Source organism: Protopterus annectens, chromosome 1.part0 (genome assembly GCF_019279795.1).
Source record: "Protopterus annectens isolate FY-2018-M chromosome 1.part0, PAN1.0, whole genome shotgun sequence".
NCBI lineage: Eukaryota > Metazoa > Chordata > Ceratodontiformes > Protopteridae > Protopterus > Protopterus annectens.
The window spans coordinates 520,183,292-520,205,251 of record NC_056725.1 but is presented as its reverse complement, the minus strand read 5'-3'; the positions used below and the strand labels follow the sequence as shown (position 1 = coordinate 520,205,251).

At 39.5% G+C, this 21,960-nt stretch overlaps 1 protein-coding gene across 1 annotated transcript in view; it reads right to left on the bottom strand.

The window, feature by feature from the left end:
* Positions 1-21,960, bottom strand: part of LOC122789622 (serine/threonine-protein phosphatase 2A 56 kDa regulatory subunit delta isoform-like) — a 1,584,804-nt gene that overhangs the window by 837,635 nt on the left and 725,209 nt on the right. The window contains exon 10 of the mRNA XM_044057373.1: positions 12,420-12,512. Coding sequence (XP_043913308.1) covers positions 12,420-12,512 — 93 coding nt within the window. The remainder of the gene's footprint in view (positions 1-12,419; positions 12,513-21,960) is intronic.

Below are 21,960 nucleotides of genomic sequence, written 5' to 3'. Positions count from 1 at the left end.
CTTCATAATTTTCTATATGATGCTTTGTGGCTCATGTTTTCCAGGGTTTTTCAGCTACTTCATTATTATAATGTTCGCACAATTCCCAATGCAACAATCTTGCTACATTATTACGCCTTTCAGTATACAGTCCTTCTGCCATTACTATAATCACAACCAGCAACAAGATGTGCAACTGGTTCCAATTCTGTTTTACAAAACCTACATTTGTCTGTTTCTCCTACATACTAAAAAACACAAGAAACCAGTAATGAACCACACAAAACTACAGCAGCAAAAAGTCCAAAAAAAAAAACGTGCAGATACAAGGCAGTCTATAGATCAGACTCCTCAGGATTTCACAAAGCTCAGTTTTAATAATAGATGTTATTAAAGCTGAGTTTTGTGAAATCCTGAGGAGTCTGATATATACTGCCTTATATCTGCACATTTCTTTTGGATTTTTTGCTGCTGTTTCTTGTACATGTTCAATGGACTTTGTAAGCCAACTTGTAATGTAGTCCAGTATCTTGAGTCGTCAATATTAACCTTTCATCTTTTGGTTTAAATTCACCTCTCCTTAACCATTCTTGCATTCGATCCTGATCAACATGAGGTTGTTCCAAGAGTTTGTTATACTTGCAACTATATTTATGCATTTTCCACATTTCTTGACTTGCCATCTGATCCTTCACCTTATATCCTTTCTTTTGTTTTTCGGCACATTCAGTTACTACCCGATTTTTATCTACTTCTAGTATGATTCCAATTCCCACATGATGCCAATATGCTTCTACTAAACTAAGCAAGGAAGTCATCTTAGACTTGTTCTCCTCGAGTTTCAAAACTTTCACTACATTTGTCTTGTGAGGTCAGCAGATATATTATACAGTCCTACTATCACAGATGTAATCAATTTCGAGGAGGCCCATATCTCCTTCAGCACGGGGAATATATAGTCTTGGTGTATGCTCTGATTTTTATAAATCATATGATAAGCATGAAGCATCCTTCTTGTTTTCCTGTCCAAAACTATCCAACACCTTTTGGGGCCAGTCAATCACTCCAAAACTGTAAGTTAAGACAGAAATATCAATTTGGTTTACAGCTTGGACTTTGTTCATGTATATTAATGCTGTTTTCAGGATTAATTTAAGCCTTCTACAATATTCATTAACAAGTTTTACTCACATTTGTTCATGTTTGACTGTTGATCCTTCATCAGTTCCCAAATATTCCCAGCTCCTCCAGACTCTTTTCAACACACTCCCTTACCTCTCAAACCCTTCACTATGCTCTTCACTCGTCACATCACTTATTCTTACACTCTTATCCCACCTCACCTCTTATCACACACAGCTTACAGCTCTCTCAGTAAACCTGGCTCAAGCCCCATAATGCATGACAATAAATTTCTCCCTCCTGGTTATAATATTCTATGCTATGACAGAACTCATGAACAGGGTGGAGGTGTTGCTATTATGTTCCCTAACCTCCTATGCCTATCCCCTTCAACAAAATCCTTCCTCCTCCTTTCACCCAACAGAACTCATCATTGCCAATGCCAAACTAAGCCACAAATCCCTCTCACTATTGTTGCCATATACATACCTCCTGGTGAGAACATACCACTTCTAGAGCCGATTCTCCAATGGATGTCTGAAAACGTAACTAAAGAAACTATAACACTTGGTGATGTTAACATCAACTGGCTTTCCCTCTCTTCCAACTCCTCTACCACCAGCATAAGCGTCTATGGTTACTCACAACTCATCTCTTCTACTTTTCTTCATAAACTGACATATACAACTTCAATACTTGACTGGATTCTTGTCTCCAAACCTGAACTCTATCACCACTCTGTATCCCTTCACGACTCCAACAACCAATCCTCCATACACATCCTAAGACACTCTTCCCCACCTCTACAGACCTCATCAATTCAAAGAGTGCCGCAAGCTAACCAACTTTAACCCTGTCACATTTAACTATCTCTCTGCTATTAACTGGTCCTTCCTCACATGCCTACCTCTTGATGTACCTGTTATCCAATTTAACTCTATCTTCCTAAACACACACAACTCCTTCGCCCCTAAGAGGACTATTAAGAGTTAAACTCCTCTGTTCCCCTTGGCTCACCAACTCAACTCGGACCCTTATTCTAAACAGAGACTCTGCCTAGAAACTTTGGACAAGACCAGATCTCTTACACACTATGAAAAATATAGGGAACTCCAAAATCTAGATAAAAGTCAAAGGCAAGTAAGCTGGTTAAGTGGTTAGTGGCAAAAACTAGTCCAAGGCAAAAGAAACAAAGTCACTTATCCACAAACGCAAAAGTTTTTTTAATAAAACAACAAAGCTTTCAGACATAAAAGTCCTTCATCAGTGTTTAAAAACCATTAAACGCAACCATCAATAAATACAAATTTAAAAATATTCACATGACACAGCCATCCGATCAACATAAAGGATTAATTATATCAACACACCTCAAAATCCATACTTAAAGGGGTAACTCAGCAATATGTTAAAAAAGTACCTTAGTAGTAAAATATATACACATATATATAACAAAAACAAAATCATAGATTCTCCAAAAAACACCTTTCTATTAAAAATATTTTTATCAAAACTATCCAACATCAAGCAATTTTTTATAGGTTCATAGGTTGGTACTGGCCTATCTGCCCGAAGGCATATATTAGCCCAGCCACGTTGTGCGGTATTCACCGCCCCTTTAGTAGTTCCCTAGACCCTTGTACTAGCAGCTAGTACTCTTGGCCCCTATCTAGTAGTGCTGTTGGTGTGATCCCCAGTGTGAACTTTCTGTTACCCATCCACTCATCAAGGTTCCTCTTGAAGAGTGATAGTGAGGGGTTCTGTCTTCTGTAGATTGGGACCCTGTTCCATAGCAAGGGAAGTCTCTGCAAAGGGAATCTATCCCTCCAGCATGTTCTATTCATTGTTGTGTTGAGGTTTATATCCCTAGAGCGTGTAGCTCGAGTATATTTGGTTTTGCTAAGATGGAGCATGTTCAACAATTCTGGGCTGGACATGGCTCTGTACGTTAGACAGATCGCCTCTGAGAAAGCGGTATGCAACAGAGAACAATCTTAGCTTTTTCAATCGTGCTGCATAGGGCAACTGTTTGAGGCCAGTAATCCTCTTGGTTAGGTACCTTTGTGGTCTCTCCAGCTGCTGGAGATGTCTAGCCAGGTACATTCCAATTGGTGCATTGTACTCAATAATGGGTCTGATGAGGGAAGAGTAGAGGGGCACCATTACATTCTTAGATCTTGATGCGAACCCTTTCGTGATCAGATGGGTCACATAGAAGGATTTTCTAACCACTTTGGCAACATGGTTATCAAAGGAAAGCTGACTATCTACTTGGGTCCCTAGATCCCTTATTTCTTCTTCAGATTTCAGGGATTACCTCCTATGTTGTAGTTTGCGGGTACTCTGTTTTTTCCAAAGTGGATTACTATGCATTTTTTTGCATTTAGCTTGAGACCATGGCTTTGACACCATGCATCAGTCTCATTTAGGCCCTTCTGAAGGATCTCCATGTCGGCCGGAGACTCTATTATAGCACCCAGTTTGCAGTCATCTGCAAACTTAGTCAGCCACAGCCCTTCCGTGCTTGCCTGTACTTCTGAGAAGTATATGCCAAACAGGAGGGGCCCCAGGACAGAGCCCTGAGGCACACCACTCGTTACTGGTCTGGATTCGGACATAGATCCCACTACTCTTACTTTATGGGATCTGTCTGAGAGCCAGTTTGCCATCCATCTTGTGACGCAAGGGTTTATGCCCAGGCTGGTGAGCTTATCAATAATACCTGAATGGGGAATGGTGTCAAATGCTTTAGCAAGGTCAAGGTAAGCCGTGTGTACCTCCTTTCCCTTATCTATAGCCTGAGTAACTGTCTCAAAGAAATTCACCAGGTTCAGGAGGCATGATCTGCCCTTGACGAAGCCGAACTGTGTGGAGTCCAGCGACTGGAGGTTCCCAATCTCTCCATTTACGAGTTCCATAATGATTCACTCCATAGCCTTACAGATCAGACTGGTCAGGCTTATTGGTCGGTAGTTCCCAGGGTCAGATGTGGACCCACCCTTGTGTAGCAGGACCACCACTGCCGTGCTCCATTCTATGGGCACATATCCTGTGGGGAGGCTGAGACTGAACAGGGTATTAAGATGCGGGGTTAATTCCTTTTGGAGCTCGCGTATGACACAGCCAGGGACACCATCTGGTCCCATGGAGGCAGTGTTTTTAGCTTTAGATAGAGCCTTGTTAACCAACGTATCAGTAATAATTGGACTTGCACAATCCCCTAGAATGGTAATAAGCCCTGTATGTGGTGAGGGGGGGGGTTGCACTGAACCTGTCATCCAAGATGCTGGCAATGTCAGAAGGGTCAGTGTATTTTGTTCCATTTTGTACTAGCTCAGAACAGACCTGAGCGTTGCCATTTAGGCTTTTGACGTAGCCATAGAAGGCCTTATGGTTATCCTTGGCAACTTTCTTTTCAAAATTAGCTTTAGTTGACTTGATGAGGGCCCTCAATTTCTTACTAATGCTGATCAGGGATGATTTTTCTACTTGAGATTTGGCCTTTTTTTGCATAAGTCTCCTCCTTTTATTGTAAAGTTTGCTTATGGCCGGGGTCCACCAGACTGGTTTCTTCTTGCTTGTGGAAGGAGTCTTGCAAAACAATAAACAATCATAGTTGGATTACATTTTTTTGATTTGGAGGGGTAGTAATGAAGAATTACAAGAGTTTAGAACATTACTGGATCAATCTACTGAATTTTTGAAATTTGAAATGAAAGTATCAAATTTATTTACTGATTTCTTAGATGTACGTACTATGGTAACTAAGGATGGGCTGGATATATGTATTTATAAAAAGGATGCATGTACCAATAAGTATCTTCATAAGAGCAGCATGCATGCTAAACATGTCTTCAGGAGTGTGGCTAAAAGCCAATACCCGAGAGCCAGTAGGTTAAATACAGGAATGGATTCATGTACAAAGCAAATGAATCAAATGACTGAAGATTTTGTAATGAAAGGTTATGACATCAATGAGCTAACTCGTATTAGAGATGATGTTGTCTCACTTAGGGATAATAGAGCAAAGCCTTTTTTCTCGGAACAACTTAGGGATATGTCTAGTCAGGGTGGGTCTAATAAAAGACAACCCCTAAGATATGCTATGACATACAGTAGAGCTACTGAGAACATAGAGTTTATTATCAGAGAAAACTGGGATATACTTGAGATGGCTACCTAATGCACCCTTATTTAGTTACAAAAATTGTAACAATTTGAAACAACATTTATGTTACAAAGATTTTTCTTTAAAAAAACTAAAAGGTGTTGAATTTAAGAAGAAAGGAACCATCCCATGCCATAATTGCTCTTGTTGTGTTAATATATGTCAATTGAATGAGTTTATACATCCTTCTAGTAATAGAAGATATTTACTTAATTGTACTGCAACATGTAATACAACTATGATTGTTTATCTAGCAACTTGTACTACTTGTCTAGCATTCTACGTAGGAAAATGCTCTAGAAGACTGAGACAGGATTCTGGAGCATAAATCTGATATACGTAGGAAAATTGAAACTAATTCTCTAGTGAAACATGTACAAGAACAGCGCACCTTCCATCAATTTTTGTTTAGGGTAATTGAATATTTGAAACCTAGCTTGAGACGTGGGGACATTATTAATAGACTTGATATAAAGGAAAATGAATGGATTGTTCGTATGTATGCAGATACCTATCCAGGGCTGAATAAACAGGTTATGCTGAAACCAATACTCAAAATGAAACAAAAAATTGCTTGATGTTAGATATTTTTGATAAAAATATTTTTAATAGAAAGGTGTTTTTCTGGAGACTCTATGGTTATGTTTTTGTTATATATATGTGAATATATTTTAGTACTAAGGTAATTTAACATACTGCTGAATTACCCCTTTAAGTATGGATTTTGAGGTGTGTTGATATAATTAATCCTCTATGTTGATAGGATGGCTGTGTCATGTGAATATTTTTAAATTTGTATTTATTGATGGTTGAGTTTAATGGTTTTTAAACACTGATGGACTTTTATGTCTGAAAGCTATGTTTTATTAAAAAGCTCTTGCGTTTGTGGAAAAGTGACTTTGTTTCATTTAACTCCGAAATCTAACCAAAAACACATTAACATTGACAAAAAAAAAGAATTCTACCTCACACCCCAATCTACATAACCAAAACCTCCCCAAAATTCTGAAATGCTATAAATCAAATTCTCCACCCTGGAACTCCCACTACCCCTAAGCCATGCCCCAATGACTCACCTCTAGGAAACTGTATCCATGTTCAACAAATATTTTACAGATACTATCAGTAAACTTGCACAAAATTCCCACACATCCCACTCCACAGCTTCCACCCCCAACTCAAAATAGCCCATTCACTCTAAATCCCATTCCAACAAGTTACATTAAAAAACTTTCTCAAACTTAAACCATGCTCTCCTTCAGTGAATAACCTGCCATCTCTTTTTCTAAAGGCTGCTGCTAACACCATAGCATACCCAGTCCCATCCTCATTTACCATTACTGCACTTCTCTCCTTTACCAACTCCATCTCCCTTGCTAGAGATAATAATAAATTAGTGCCCTGCCTCTTTTTAGCTCTCTCTAAAGCCTTCAGCACTGTTTCTTACCCTATCCTACTCTATAAGCTCACTCAACTCAACCTCCCTTCTGCTACAATCTCCTGGTTCACTAGCTATCTCACAGACAGCCATCTGTAAAATGGCTCTCTCTGCCCTATCACCTTTTCTCCCCATCAAAATGGGTTTCCCCCAAGGCTCTATTTCAGGCATCCATCCTTTTTAACATTCACCAACCAACTCTACACATCCTGTCCTCAAGTCTTCACTCATACAGTAAGCAGATGATTCTACCAGTTTACTATCAATATGTCGAAGGTCAGAATAAATTTCTGACCCACATATCGAAAGTAAACCTCAAAATTAAAAATACAGAACAAGTTAAAATGTGGAATCAGCTGAACTAATTCAGCTGATTCTACATTGTTTTTGAAAACATCTCCTGATGTTAGCTATAGGAGTTCACTTTACGTGACCTCCTATACCTAACATCACGTTTTTGCAGGGGGGCAAGCCCCCCACACCCTCTAACTATATATTCCTACTCGAAGATCACACTACAGTGTGGAAAGGGATGAATTTCCCTAAACCGCACTGTACAGTGACCTCTGTACAATTTATATTAGCGAATGCACACTTCATTCGCTAACATAAACTTTCGAACATTGAGATATTCACCCAGATGAAACTTTGAACATCTGTAGTTCGAAGTTTTTATATGGGTACATCTCAACTCGACTTTAATAATAAATCAATTCTACCATCCATCATCTCTGTCATTGACAACCCCTTCGACCTCCTCACTCTGACCCATACATCTTTTAAGATCACTGAAACGTGGCTTACTACCCCACCAATTCATACTTAATCCTAAAAAGACTAAACTTCTCTTCCTTCCAAATCTCTCTACCATCTAAAATCTTTTTCCATCTCCTCCCTAAACAATACTACTATTATACCTGATACACAAACTATACTCCTTGAGGCAATTATTGATGACCAACTCAAATTTGACCTCCATGTACTCCACAGTAATAAGAAAACTCACCAAATGTTTGGACTTCTGTACAGAAACAAAAGATTCCTCACACTCTGCTTCTTGTCCAAGCCTAGTTCTTTCCCTGTCTCTTCTACAGCTTACAAATCCTAACCAACCTACAGACCTCACTACTCTCCAAACTTGACTCTACCTACACAAGGTTGCAAGATTTGCTGCTAACCTGCCTTCCAGATCACACCACTGTCAAGCTTCCTAAACACTCAATTGGTTAGAGTTTCCTAACCATCTCTTACTTACACAGCTTCTTGTTATCCATTCAGTTCTAAATAAGCCCTTTTCCTGCCTAGCATCTCCTCACTTGTCTTCCTCTATAAGTCCCATCGCTCTCTCAGAAATTCTGACCAATGTATTTTACAGATTCACAAATAAAAAAAAATCTTTTTTACAGAATCTTTACAGCTACTTTCCTGTTCTTGTATGGAACAAACTTCCAGTGACCATAAGAAATATAACCCACAGTCGTGAATTCAAAAACACTATTAAATTATAACTTAGCAGCTGGATCAGCAATTATAATCAATCAACCTGAACTCATCGTTTTCTCCTCCTTTAACCTATTTTCCTTCCTTCCCTACCATTACTTATAAACACTAATTAATAATGTAGCACTGCATATACCAAACTCCACTTGCATCTTTTTCATCTTTCTGCTTACTGGCACGTTATCGTTCCTTCTTCAGCTCAATTATTTGCTCAATTTTGTCTGTTTCGATAATTCTCATGGCACTGTTACTACATTAATGGAACTTGCTGCTTAATGTATATGGTTGCACTTTTGCTATATTGTCAAACTGTTTTACTGTTTACTTAATGCTTTCTTCAATTTTTTGTATAATGTTTTTTCTTCTCTTACTGTGGAGCTTTTCTCCTCAAACCTCTGCTGAAAAAGGGCTTCTGTTCAGTCGGACTATCCCAGTCAACAAATGTCAAATAAATATTTACACACTCCCTAAAATTCCTTTATATCACATTCCTGTCCCAAACTGATGTTTTCTCGGTGCTGCAGATTTCCTGCTTTAAAGGTTGCTTTAGAACATTTATCAAGTCCAAATGACATTCGTATATTATCTGAAAATGTTTTGACCACTTGCAGTTGTGCTTTCAGTTCCTCATCTGATCAGCTATACAGGTTTAAATCATCTACAAAAAGAAGATAAGTCTTTACATTCTGTTGTTTTCTGGGAGCCAAATTATAGCCATGACCTAATGTGTTAAGCAGACAGCTTAATGGGTTAAGGGCAAGACAAAACAGCAGCGGTGAGAGTGTCAACCTGCAATATCCCCCTTTGAATTTTTATCCCTGAAATAATAATTTTTCTTTATCATGGCTTAACTGCAGAATACTCAAAATTTTAAATCAAATTATATAACTCTTATTGAAATCTTTCAGAAATGTAATGCTTAAATTTAATAATTTTAAAGATAGGTTATTTCTGTCATTTCCAATAGCCTACACACACAGTGTTATATTCTCTTCTGATTATACAAAAATGTGTTCATTTAGAGAAAAAAAAATATTTTGGTTTCACATTATGTCAAATAATGACTTAAAATCTATTAACATACTTAAAAATGAATATGAAGATGTCTCACTTTCTTGGTTGGACTTGCATGAAGCAAGGAAATATATTTTAAATAAGTTTGATACTATGTCTTTTACAACCAAGAATTCAATACCCAAGATTATTCAATATATGGTTTTATCTATACAACATAAATCTCCTACCAAAAACATATTATCTCACATATATATAAAATAATTAAACTTGATTTGGAAGCTGTTTCAGATAACAATTGGAACTACTTTACTTTAATTAATAATCATTCTCCTACAGAAAATAATAAAATAAACATATTACAATCAGCTAGTCTTACCACCTCATCATTGAGATGGAAACTTTTTACTTGGAGATATTTACACAGACCTTTTACTACCCCATTCTCTCTTAGTAAATTTAACAAAAGTAATGTCAACTGTTGGAGGTGTAATAAAGAAATAAATGCAGAATGGGCTCACATGGTACATGATTGTGTAATTTTAAATGAATTTTGGAAAAATGTTAATTCCTTTTTACAAGCTATTTTCACAGATAATTTTACTCTCACCAAGTCGCTTGTTATTTTCAGTACTCCAGTACCTAACTGTATAAGCAAAGCTAATCAATCTTTAGTCTGGACTATATTATCAGTTGTCAGAAAAATAATTACAAGAAACTGGAAATCCAGTACTACTCCCTCAATTCAAGAATTCAAAACTTTACTTCTGTTAAGTCTGTAATTTGGAATATTTAACTATCAAATCAAGATCTCCTCGGAATACTGTTAAATGCAATATATGGAAACAAGTCTACAATTTATTACAAAAGTAATTTTATCAATTTATAATTGTTGAGAATGTCTTTGTATATAGTTTATTTATGTTTGTTGCATCATTATTTGACTATCTATTTGAAAATTGTTCATTTCTAATGTACATATTTATTTTTCAATTTTAATTCTAATAAAACTGTTTTAAAAAAATAAATATGTTGATTTTTTACTTTGTTTTTGAAATGTGTATAAACACGATATTTATTTCCAGTTTCTTTACATAAGCACAGTACTTCTCTGCCAAGTTATACAACTTCATCCAATAAAGATTTATTGTTTTGCAACTAAGAAGTGAAGCTATTTTTAATCATAAGAAGATTTGCTGTTTTGGTTCAAAGAACGTTTTTATTCGAAAAAGTGAAGAAATTTTGATCACAAGATTTTTTACTACTGTTTGGCATTTACTTTACAAATACTTCTTGCTACTACTGCTTAGTGTTTTAGTTTAGCTCAAACATTGTTTCATGGTCACTGTAATGTAATTGATCAGTGTATGGTCTAACTTATACATTTTTAAGCACTCTTATCTATGAATGTGGGATACTGTCAAATACTTTTTTGTAGTCTATCTATGCCATACTTAGATTAACCTCTTTTTACAGTTCTCCATTATGATTTTAACATCAAATGATTCTTTGTTCCATATGACTTTCTTTTATTACCATTTTGTTCTACTGCTATAACTGTTTTCTCGTCTAAAGGACTATAAACTATCGGCATCAATTCCAATGTATAGTTTATATGTCGCTGGAAGGCAAGTTACTGATCAATAGTTTTTACAGTAGCTTGCAGGTTCACTCTTAAGTAGGAGCATTGTTTTCCCTGTTAGCTAGGCTGGTGTTTGTTTGGGGTGTGCATATAAACACTTCTTCCTCATGGCTAAATCTTCATGCAAAGATGTTAATACTTTTAGTCAGAAGTTAGGTACTGCATCTGGGCCTAGGGTTTTCCAATTAGAGGCTTTTCTTAACTTTGTTTCATTCTCTCTGGCCGTTACTTCATCCCATTTCACATCTTGTACATTTGAACTTCTTATTGTTTTTATTTTACTTCTAGCCATTTAACATACTTATGTTCCACAGGACCTTTACAGATCTCCAAATTGTAGCTATTGCTTCTTTTTTGGTGGTCTTTCAATTCCTTTTACCCTGTTTCCCAATTCTCTAAAAAAACTTTTTTTGGGTAATCAATAAATTCCTTATTTTGTGCTTTTCTTTTATATTTATCTACACACCTAAGTTTTTGGCTTGTGCTGATATTTTTAGTTATTTGCGATAGTGCATGATAAATCATGATCTGTTATAATACTGCACATTGCTTTTATGTCTACCTTTCTGAGTATTTTTGTTGATCTGTTCCCCTTCTATACTCGAACAGTGACACTTATCTTAACTGTTTTATAGTTTTCCCTACCTAATGCCATCTCTGATGTAAAATAAGATAAGGAAATATAACAAGCAGACGGTCTTGCTTATCACCTGATATGACAGCATGGCTTTTCCTGGTCCACTTAATGACTGGCTATCAAAGCAAGCGCTCCCCGCTTACTAGTAAACAATACTGTAAAAAAATAAATACATAAATAAAAATAAAAACATTGAAATTCAGCACAAAATGTGTAGGTTCACAGTGGTTTCAGTGCTGACTGCTTATGCAGGAGAAGTTCAAAAATTGCACACACTGTACTCCGCTATTAAGTGAACAAGTGGTAAATGTGCAAACAATATTCCGATACTGGGATACGCATTGACCATTAATTGATACTGGGATAAGCAATGACCATTAATTCAAACACAACTAATATTAAATGTATATCAGCTGCTACACAAATGCCTGCTAAGGGAGTGTTTGCGCACACACACACACACACACACACACACACACACACACCTTATAAGACTCGTTTACTTTTTATTTTTATCCTGGGTACTCAGGCTAACAAAGCCATATGAAGACTTGCTCATGTAAAACATGTACACAGATGATATTCTAAACATAGGTTAAAGCAATAACAGCAGGCAACATCAAAGCTCTGAACTTTTACTAGAGCATCCAGCAAAATTAAACCCATCAAGAGTGTACAATATGACCTTATATGAGCCGAATGACAATATATTAAGTACAGCTACTCAAGATTATGCACAAGTAAAATGTATTGCATTTTCTTCCAATATGTCCAAATATCAAGTTTCCCAGCAATTACTTAATCTGTTAGCCCCCAGAATACACCATTACACCTGGAACAAAACTTGTAAAACTGTCACATCTAAAAGCAGCTTGAAAATGTGCAGTATAAACAAGAGCTAGATGTACAAAATACTTACCGATAAAACAAATTTTTGGTCTATATATTTCTTTGCTACATTCGGTTGAAAATCTGAAGACTCCAAAAATCTTAAAAAAAATTCATACACAAGCTGAAAGAGAAAACATAAATTAAGCTTAAAATCTTGCATAATGCATCACATTCTTTCTTGTTACCACTTTCAACTAAATCTCTCCAAATTCCTTATAAGTAATGCACACTAGCATTACAAAGGCAGTGCTTTAGAAGAGTAATTAAAAAGCATGTCTTTAGAAAAAGATAACTATTAATCTCTTATAATAATACACACTGAGTAGATTACATATTTTATATTCTACCCGTCAATATCATAAAAATAAGAATACAGTGATACTTTGTGGCATGCTTGTAACGAATCATTTATTAAAAGCCGATCAAAACTACAAGCACTTTATGTAGGCACTGATCACAGCACTACAGTTAAAATGCATACAAAATAAATACTAGGAATTTAAATACTGTTAACTAAACTAAATATTCAGGCCACATAATCAAGATAGTAAAGAGCAATAATGTAATATAGTAAGGAAACTGAAGGAGGCAGTACAGAAGCACAGCTGTGTGTCACTATTATACAAACTGTTTAAGTGGACACTCTTGTAGCAGTATAAAAACAATCAGACATACAGTCTATTTCGCATGCAAGGTTTCTGGTGTTGTACATTAACACCAATGAAACACTACTACTCTTCTGTATCAGACAGTGCAAGCTCAACACATAAACGGCACTAACCCAATACCATCTTCAGTTCTTCAAGAAGAAAGTCTGGTCCACCAAACATACCCATGGCTATGTTCTAACACACCAAGATATACCAACATCCCCCATACGTTACTTTCCCTCTATGCTGTCATCACACTCCTGGCAATAGGTAAGCCACTGGAATGAAACAGTATTTTATTCAAACTGTACACAATGAAAATACTCTTAACTCTATTAGAACTATCTATACTCACATTAAATACATTTTCTAACACTCATTCGTACAATGTAACTAGCAGTCTTTAGACACTTGTTTCATCTTTGTATTTTGTTGTTCCCCTTTTATATATATTTTTTTCTTAACAGGTAAATTTTACAGAAATGTACATGTCAACATCGATGAATGACAGATTTTATGTACTTTATGACTCTCATGTATCATTTTACGTTTCTCTTTTTAGGACTCTGTTTCATATATTATTGTAACTCTGGAGTTTTTCTTCCGGGCCTCTGCTGAAAAGGGGTTCCCCATACCCAGTCAGACTTTACCAGTAATCAAATGCAAATAAATAACTTAGAGACAAGTGCAAAAAGTGATAGCGCTGCAATCAAAATAATTATGCATAAGTTGGAACCAATAACTTATGAAGAGCACAGTATATCAAATGATATCTAAATTCAAAAACACACAACAGGAGGATGTCTGTGCTGCTACACAAGTCTCCACCTCAAAGATCAACACTATGGCAAGCACTATAAGTAACATTACTCCTTCATTACTCTGGCTAGTAGGGACAATTCCAGGTGGTTTTAAGTCTAATCCAAGGCGGACAATGAAGAAGTAAAGATCCCCTAGAGTACTGACCTACTAACGCTTGCTTGGCTTTTATACGGTCATTTAAGTAAGATGCAATTCTACCATATCATCTGATCTATAAGGAGATCTGCTTTGGTGTGTCAAAGACCATGTTCATTCTCCCCCTATCCAATTTGGTACTTTTCTTCTCAAAAGCTCTCATTCTCACAGGCTCATGTGCCTGATGCCAGTTCAAACTTTTGAGATCACAGACTACAAGCATGCATAGCCTTCTGAGCTTGCCAGATTACAAAGTAAGAACACCTCCTGTAAGTCAAGAAATAACAGAAATCTGACACTTACACTGCTAATAAGAAATGCACAAATAATTACCTGCCTGAGTTATAAGGTGCTCCAAAAGCTGAGGCTATATGAAGGTGTCATAAAAGCAGAAGAAATGGAAGATTAAGTATTAGGGGGCCTTGCAAAGAAGGCCCTTTCTCACCGCAACTGACACTATAACAACACACGCACTATAGCTAACTTTAAGGATTTGGGTTGAATCACAAAACCATGAATCCACCAAGGTATAGGGATCCTAATGGGGACCAAAAGAGCTTAAGGATCAGAGTGCAAAGTTCTGAAGTATGGAAGTGTCACAGAAGGCCTGACTCCAAGTCTGCAAGTACCGGAAAGCCCAATATAACATGAATGCACACTGAAAACATTCCACAGCTTATATGAAGCCTGACTGTACAATAAAGGTACACGATCAACTTAAAAGCAGTGGTGGAAGAATTTTTATCCTTAAGTTTGTTGAAATCATTTGGGTCTTATAATAAAAATGTTACTTTCAGAGGCTAAAATGGATAAGTATTAATTGTTTTAAGTGAGCTCATAGCGGAGAGGGATAGCTTTATTGAAGGGTCTCTGGCAGCAGCCAAAGAGTAGAAGAGATTAAGAGCAAACTCAGGTGCATATAAGAGTGGCACAGAAAAGTAAGTATGGCAGTGCAAGAAGATCCCTGGATCTTTATCAGAACTGACACCAATAATTCCAAGTTCCACAACTTCAGCAAATAAACTGTAGTTGTACAATAAACACAACAAATACTGAAGCATTCGCTATTATCATTCAAGTGTTTTTGTCAGGGGACTTTACCCCTGTCTGCTCAACCACTACAGGGTCCTGCAACCCTAACCCATTGGTGCTTTTGCGCACACACACACACACACACACACACACACACACACAGTAGTTGTGAGTAAGGGGTAGCCTTGGACACAGTGATACAAGTCCCTGCATTCTTAGATATGATGTCGCTATTCTACAACAGCAGTGCCAGTCCTTGAAATTTTAAAGGGAATTAGATCAGATTTAACATATTTTACTGTACTTATTGCCTTTGTTGACCAGGAAAGTATGACTGGGCAATGCAAACCCCATTTTCAGTAGAAGCCCAACAAGAAAGAATCCACATGCACATATTAACAAGAAGACTTCTATTATACCCAAGTAAAATTTAACAATAATCGGAGGTATGTGCATAAATTAGAAAGTACAGTTGTGTACACTTACCATAAATGTAGATGTTCAAGTGTATTCACTGTTGCAGTCATCACCTGTGGGTTAACCCTGCTGTGATAGCCCTCGGCCGGCCCGAATACCAGAGTTAATGTTTTTGTGCGCCGTCTGCTGTCACCTGTAGTCTGAGGTCAGGTCGTCAGTACTATAAAGAAAGGCAGCCGACGTCATTACATAAATTTTTCTTGCCCTAACCCATCAGAAGCACAAGGGAAAAGAGAGAAGTGGTCCTGGTGGCTAAGAGCCACCTTGGGAAGCATGTGTCCCCCTAGGGGAAGATGTTAAATGGGAGGTGGAGGGAGAGAAAAGTACAGTTTTGTACCTACCATAAATGTAGATGTTCGAGTGCTAATACAGCTGCAGTAATAACAGATGGGGTTCTCCTGCCGTCAGGCGGGTCCTCGGTCGGCCGAATTCCAAAGTCTAGGTCCGGCATCGGTTGTCGTTGCTTCTTCCCTGACGTCAGTGCAACAGGGGTATAAAGGAACCAGCCGACGCCATTTTCTTCAGTTTTTCTTGCCCCAGATGTCAGGTGCCCCCAGAAGGAAGGCAATACATAAATTTGTGTAATAAAGCAATGCAATATAATCAAAATACAATAGTTGCAAGCAAATGCACCATAAATGAATACCCCAATCAAGTTGTATGAGGAGGTGTTAGCCAATAGGCCTGTCCCAAGAGGGGAAGGAGGGAGGGAAACCTGGACTGCAGCTGTATTAGCACTCGAACATCTACATTTATGGTAGGTACAAAACTGTACTATGTTCATCGTGCATACAGCTGCAGTCATAACAGATGGGTAGAATCCCAAAGCTAAGAAAGGGGTGGTAGGCACTAGGTGGAACTAGGAGGAGCCAGGATGCCCTGCAAGACTGCAGTGGCAAAGCCTGCTCTAGTTTTGGAGTATAATGGTAGGTGGTAGTGCTTGGAGAAGGTATGCACAGAACTCCAAGTGGCTGCTTCCAAAATATCTTTGGTAGGAACTCCACTGAGGAAAGCTGCAGAGGTAGCTGTGGCCCTTGTGGAGTGAGATCTGATGCCTGTAGGTACAGTTTTGCCATGAAAAGAATAGCAAAAACGTATGCAGTGGGCTATCCATTTTGAGATTGTCTGTTTGGAAATTGGCTTTCCTTGAGCTCCTATAGCATAGGACACAAAGAGCTGTTCTGATTTTCTGAAAGGCTTTGTTCTGTCCAAATAATAACGCAGTTGTCTGTGGATGTCCAAGGAATGTAGTAATCTCTCCCCTTTGTTTTGAGGATTAGGATAAAAGGTAGGTAAGTGTATGGCCTGATTCAAAGCTACCCTGGATACCACTTTTGGCATAAAGGACGGATTGGTTCGTAAGGGGAGACTGTCCTGATGGAAGATGATAAAAGGCTGCACAGCCATGAGAGCTTGTAGTTCTGAAACTCTACGAGCTGAGGTAATAGCCAGAAGGAAAGCTGTTTTCCAGGACAAATATTGCAAATCTGATGAGGCAGCTGGCTCAAAGGGAGGCAAGGTCAGTTTTTCCAGAATGAAATTGAGATCCCAAGCAGGTATTGGTTGTTTCCTTGGGGGTTTTAGATTCTTAGCCCCTCTGAGGAACTGTCTTAAGAGAGGGTGAGAGAATAAGGGTGGATCAGTGTTGTATTCTGCAGAAATGGCTGAGGCATGGATTTTGATGGAGGAGAATGAAAGTCCACTGCTTAGCAGCTCAGCTAGATACTGTAATATTTGAGGTAAATTCAGTTTTCCAGGATCCTGGCCCTTTTTCTCATTCCAAACACAAAACAGTTTCCATTTTGCGGAGTAAGCTTTTCTAGTTGACGGCCTTCTGGCCTCCAAAATGACATCCTGCACCTCCTTGGAGAGTAGGGTCTGCTGTGATGCTAAGGAATCTTCCATGTGGCTAGATTGAGTGTTTTTAGCTGGCTGTGAAGAGTTTTGAAGCTGTGCTGAGTCAGAAGAAGAGGCATTAGAGGCAGGGTCCATGGTGGGGAATGCGTCAGGCTCCTCAGGAGTGGGTACCAGTGTTGTCTTGGCCAGTCTGGAGCAATGAGAATCATCTTTGGTCTGTCTGCTCTGGTTTTCAATAGAACTTTGGGCAGCAGAGGAAGAGGTGGAAGGCATAAACTGTCATTGATGTCCAACTGAGAGAGAGAGCGTCCACTCTCCAGGCCTTTGGATGGAAAATCCTTGACCAGAATTTTGTCAATTGGTGATTTTTGTGGGAGGCAAAGAGATCTATGTCTGGCCTTCCCCATTCTTGGATTATCTCTGTAAAAACTTTTGGATGCAACTTCCATTCGTGTGGATCTGTCATATTTCTGCTTAGGTTGTCTGCCAGCATATTTTCCTTGCCTGGCAAGTACTGTGCTTGTAGTTCGATTTGTAAGTCCATGGCCATGTTCCAAAGTGACATGGCCAGTCTGCATAGGGGGTATGAATGTGTTCCTCCCTGTTTGTTTATGTACCACATAACTGTGGTGTTGTCCGTTCTTATCAATAGTTGACCTGGTTGCAGAAGGTCTTTGAAAGCTATAATAGCATTTACTACTGCTAGCATTTCCTTTTGATTGATGTGAAGGTGCTTTTCTTTTTGGGACCATTTGCCCTGAATGCACCGATCTGTGATGTGCGCCCCCCCAGGCGTAGTCCGAGGCGTCTGTTGTGATGACTTGATTTGCTTGAGGCTTGCTGAATGGAAGACCTGCGTTTGTTTGGCATGCTTGAGCCCACCACAGGAATTCCTTTTGAAGACATGGAATTAGTGGTATTATTGTTTCCAAACTGTGGCTGTGTTGAGACCATAGATTTTTCAGGTACCATTGAAGTTTCCTCATATGCAGCTTTGCACATGGGATTAGCAAGATGCAAGATGCCATGAATCCCAGAGCCTGCAGAATTTTCCTTGCAGTCAGCCTGGTGCAATTTGCTAGTCCTCTGAAGTATTGAGTTAGTTGCCCCTGCTTCTCTGGCGTGAGGTAGGCCATCTGGGTGATTGTGTCCAAGTTGGCACCCAGGAAAATTATTTTCCGAGAGGGAATTAGTCTTGATTTCTTTTTGTTGACTGTGTATCCCAGAGAGTTCAACAACATTATTACATAAGCCAGATGTTTCAGAAGAATGTGCTTGCTGTCCGCTTGGATCAGGCAGTCGTACAAATAGGGGTATATTTGTATCCCTTGAAGTCTGCAGTAGGCAATTACTGATGCCAGGCATTTCGTGAATACTCTGGGCGCAGTAGATAAGCCAAAGGGCAATGCAGAGAATTGATAATGGATTGAACCTGCAAGTAATCTGAGGTATCTTCTGCAATTTTGTCTGATTGGGACATGCAGGTATGCCTCCTTGAGGTCCAATGTTACCAGCCAAGACTCCTTGCCCAGCATGGGAAGAAGCTGCTGTAGAGTGAGCATCTTGAATTTTGGTGCAGTAGAAATGTGTTTAGGATGGATAGGTCCAAAATAGGTCTCCAATCTTTTCCCTTCCTTGGTACCAGGAATAGTCTGGAATAAAAACCTTGACCTTGTTCGTGCGTAGGTACCTCTTGAATAGCTTTCATGTCTATGAGATTTGTAATTTGCCTTTGTGCCTCTGCCCTTTGATTGTGTGGCAGGTTTGGCATGCCTCTCATTTTTGGAAGGGTGTGAAAATGGAATCTGTAGCCTCTGTTTATAATGTCCAGGATCCATTTGTTTTTTGTGACAATATGCCAATTTTTTTGAAAATAAAGCCAGTTTTCCTCCTAAGGGTGCTGCCATTTGAGTCTTGCTTGGCATGCAAAGGGGAAAGTCACTGGGCTTGCTTTCTGAATGGTTGCGAGTTATCCTCACCACCTCTTTGTGTAGGAGCTTGCCATTGTCTGCCTCTAAACGATCCTTGGGATTGTCTTCTGCCCCTCGGGGCGCCTGTATCTACCTCTTTGGGGTCTGTCCGTGGCTGGAAAGGACCAATTTTTGGAAGGCCAATTACTACTGAAACGTGGGGGTTGTACCTGTAGAAAATCTTTCACAGTTTGCATTGATTTAGCCTTTTCCTCCATTTTCCTTAATACCTCCTCAGCATTAGCACCAAATAATACATCCTTTTGTAGAGGGGCATCTAGTAATTTTGCTTTGACATGATCTGGCAAGGATTGTTCCTTGAGCCAGGCATGTCTACGTATGACTGATCCTGTAACAGCATCTCTACACGAGGCCTCTAGAGCATCAAAACCACATTGTAAGGTATGCTTACCCACTTGTTCTGCACTATGCATCAAATCCTGCAACTCCTTCAAGTCTGGTTGTTCAGGTTGTGACATTTTACTTTTCAATTGTGATAACAAAAACTGTTGGTATTTTAGCATATGGAACTGACAGTTTAAGGCCCTCATGGTTAAGGTAGCCAAGGTATATACCTTTTTTCCCCACCTTTCTAAGGATCTGGAATCTCTCTCGGAAGGTAATGGATTTTTAGCAGTGGAGGCCTTAATTCCCTTGGGTCCCTGTGAGATGGTTTCTGGGTCAGCAGCATGGCTTTTGTATAGAAATTGGTGTGAGTCAGGAACCCTGTAGTACCTGTCAGGCTTGACTGGGGCTGGAGGTAAGGAATCCGGGTTAAGGCAGGCCTCCGAGTAAACATCATCTAGGATGTCCAAGACAGGAGGTATAGCCAGAGGCCTGTGCTGAGTTAGCAACAGAAATTCCCTAAGCCTTTTCTTGGAATCTGAATAATCTTGGCCTTCCCAGTGGAAGTGTTCCCTTAAGGTATGCAAAGTTTCCCCAAATGAGTAATCCTCTGGGGGGGGGGATACAGAAGGAAGGGACTCCTCTGCATCAGAGTCTTCAAAAGGGGAGTAAGAATGTTCCTGATCATCAGAGTGCTCTGAAATAATGGAGCCCTGATCAGAGGAGGGGGATTCTTCCTCCACTCTGGGCCTTTTGTCCGGTGGGGGTTGAGAACCCCTAATAAGAGTAATTAAATCCTCAGCCATTTTAAGCATCTGTTTTTTAGGCATGGGGCCTGGAGATGGGCCCTGTGTAGCTTGTCTCTTAGAATGCATGGCTGCTTTAGACTTAGTGAAAGCCTTGATGGAAAAAGAAGAGGAAGGTCTGAAGACACCTTGAGAGGAGGCAGACCTGTCCACATTTTGAGATTCAACGCCAAGAGTGGCTTCGGTATCTGTAGTCGGGGTGTGGGCAGAGGAACCTGCGACCTCGGGCACAGGAGACACTGCCAATGAAGTGTCGTCGGTAGTCAGGGGCTGCGTAGGCACCTCGCTGAGAACCGGACCACGTGTAGTCGGTTTTGGCGTGGTGCCGGTAGAGGCCGCGGACCTCGTGTGTCGATCCTTATCTTTGCGCTTTTTAGACAAAACTGGAGTCGGAGTATCCGACGACATAATATAGTTAAATGTTTTGCCAAAATAATGCTGGGCGAACTCCGCCTGACGCTTAATGGTGCGTTTGTTGAATGTAGCACAAAAACGACAGACCGAGACGTCGTGGTCTGGGCCTAAACAAGGAATACAGAGGGAATGGAAATCCTTATGCACTATTTGCTTCCCACAAGAAATACAATTATTAACTTTGTCTGACATCGGTCTGAGGCAAGAAAAGTTTCCCCAACGGGGTACTTAGCTTTCAAGAAGACTTCGGTTTCAAAATTTTCGTAATTTCAGGAGCTGGCCGACTGGCACTTGCGAACTGCTTCTGCTTCGGGCACCGCGCGGCAAGAAAGACTGAAGAAAATGGTGTCTGCTGGTTCCTTTATACCCCTGTCGCACTGACGTCAGGGAAGAAGCGACGACAACTGACGCCGGACCTAGACTTTGGAATTTGGCCGACCGAGGACCCGCCTGACGGCAGAAGAACCCCATCTGTTATGACTGCAGCTGTATGCACGATGAACATCCAAGACTGCAAAAGTGAATACACTTGAACATCTACATTTATGGTAAGTGTACACAACTGTACTATGTTCTTCGTCTTTCACTGTTACAGTCATCACTTGTGGGAGGATTCCCAAAGCTGAGGTAAAGGGTGGAAGGCTAGGTAGAGTCCTAGGTATTGGTCAGGAGACCCTGTAGAACTGCAGAGGAAAACCGTGGCCTAAACTTATAACAGAGAGGTAGGTGGTAATGCTTTGTAAAGGTATGGAGAGAGGTCCAGGTGGCCACTTCCAAGATGTCCATGGTAGGTAATCCTCTGAGAAAGGCAGTGGAAGTGGAGGTTGCCCTAGTGGAGTGGGTACAGATCGACTTAGGGATGGGTTTCCTATGTAGTCTGTAGCAAAAATGGAGAGTCTGAAAGTTTGTTTGGAGATGGGCTTCCCCTCTGCCCCTGGGGCAAAGCTTACAAGAAGCTGGTCAGTTTTTCTGAATGGCTTAGTGTGGTCCAGACAGTATCAGAGTTGGCTGTGCTCATTAGTGAGTGTAGAATTCTTTCTCCCTTGTTTTGAGGGTTAGGA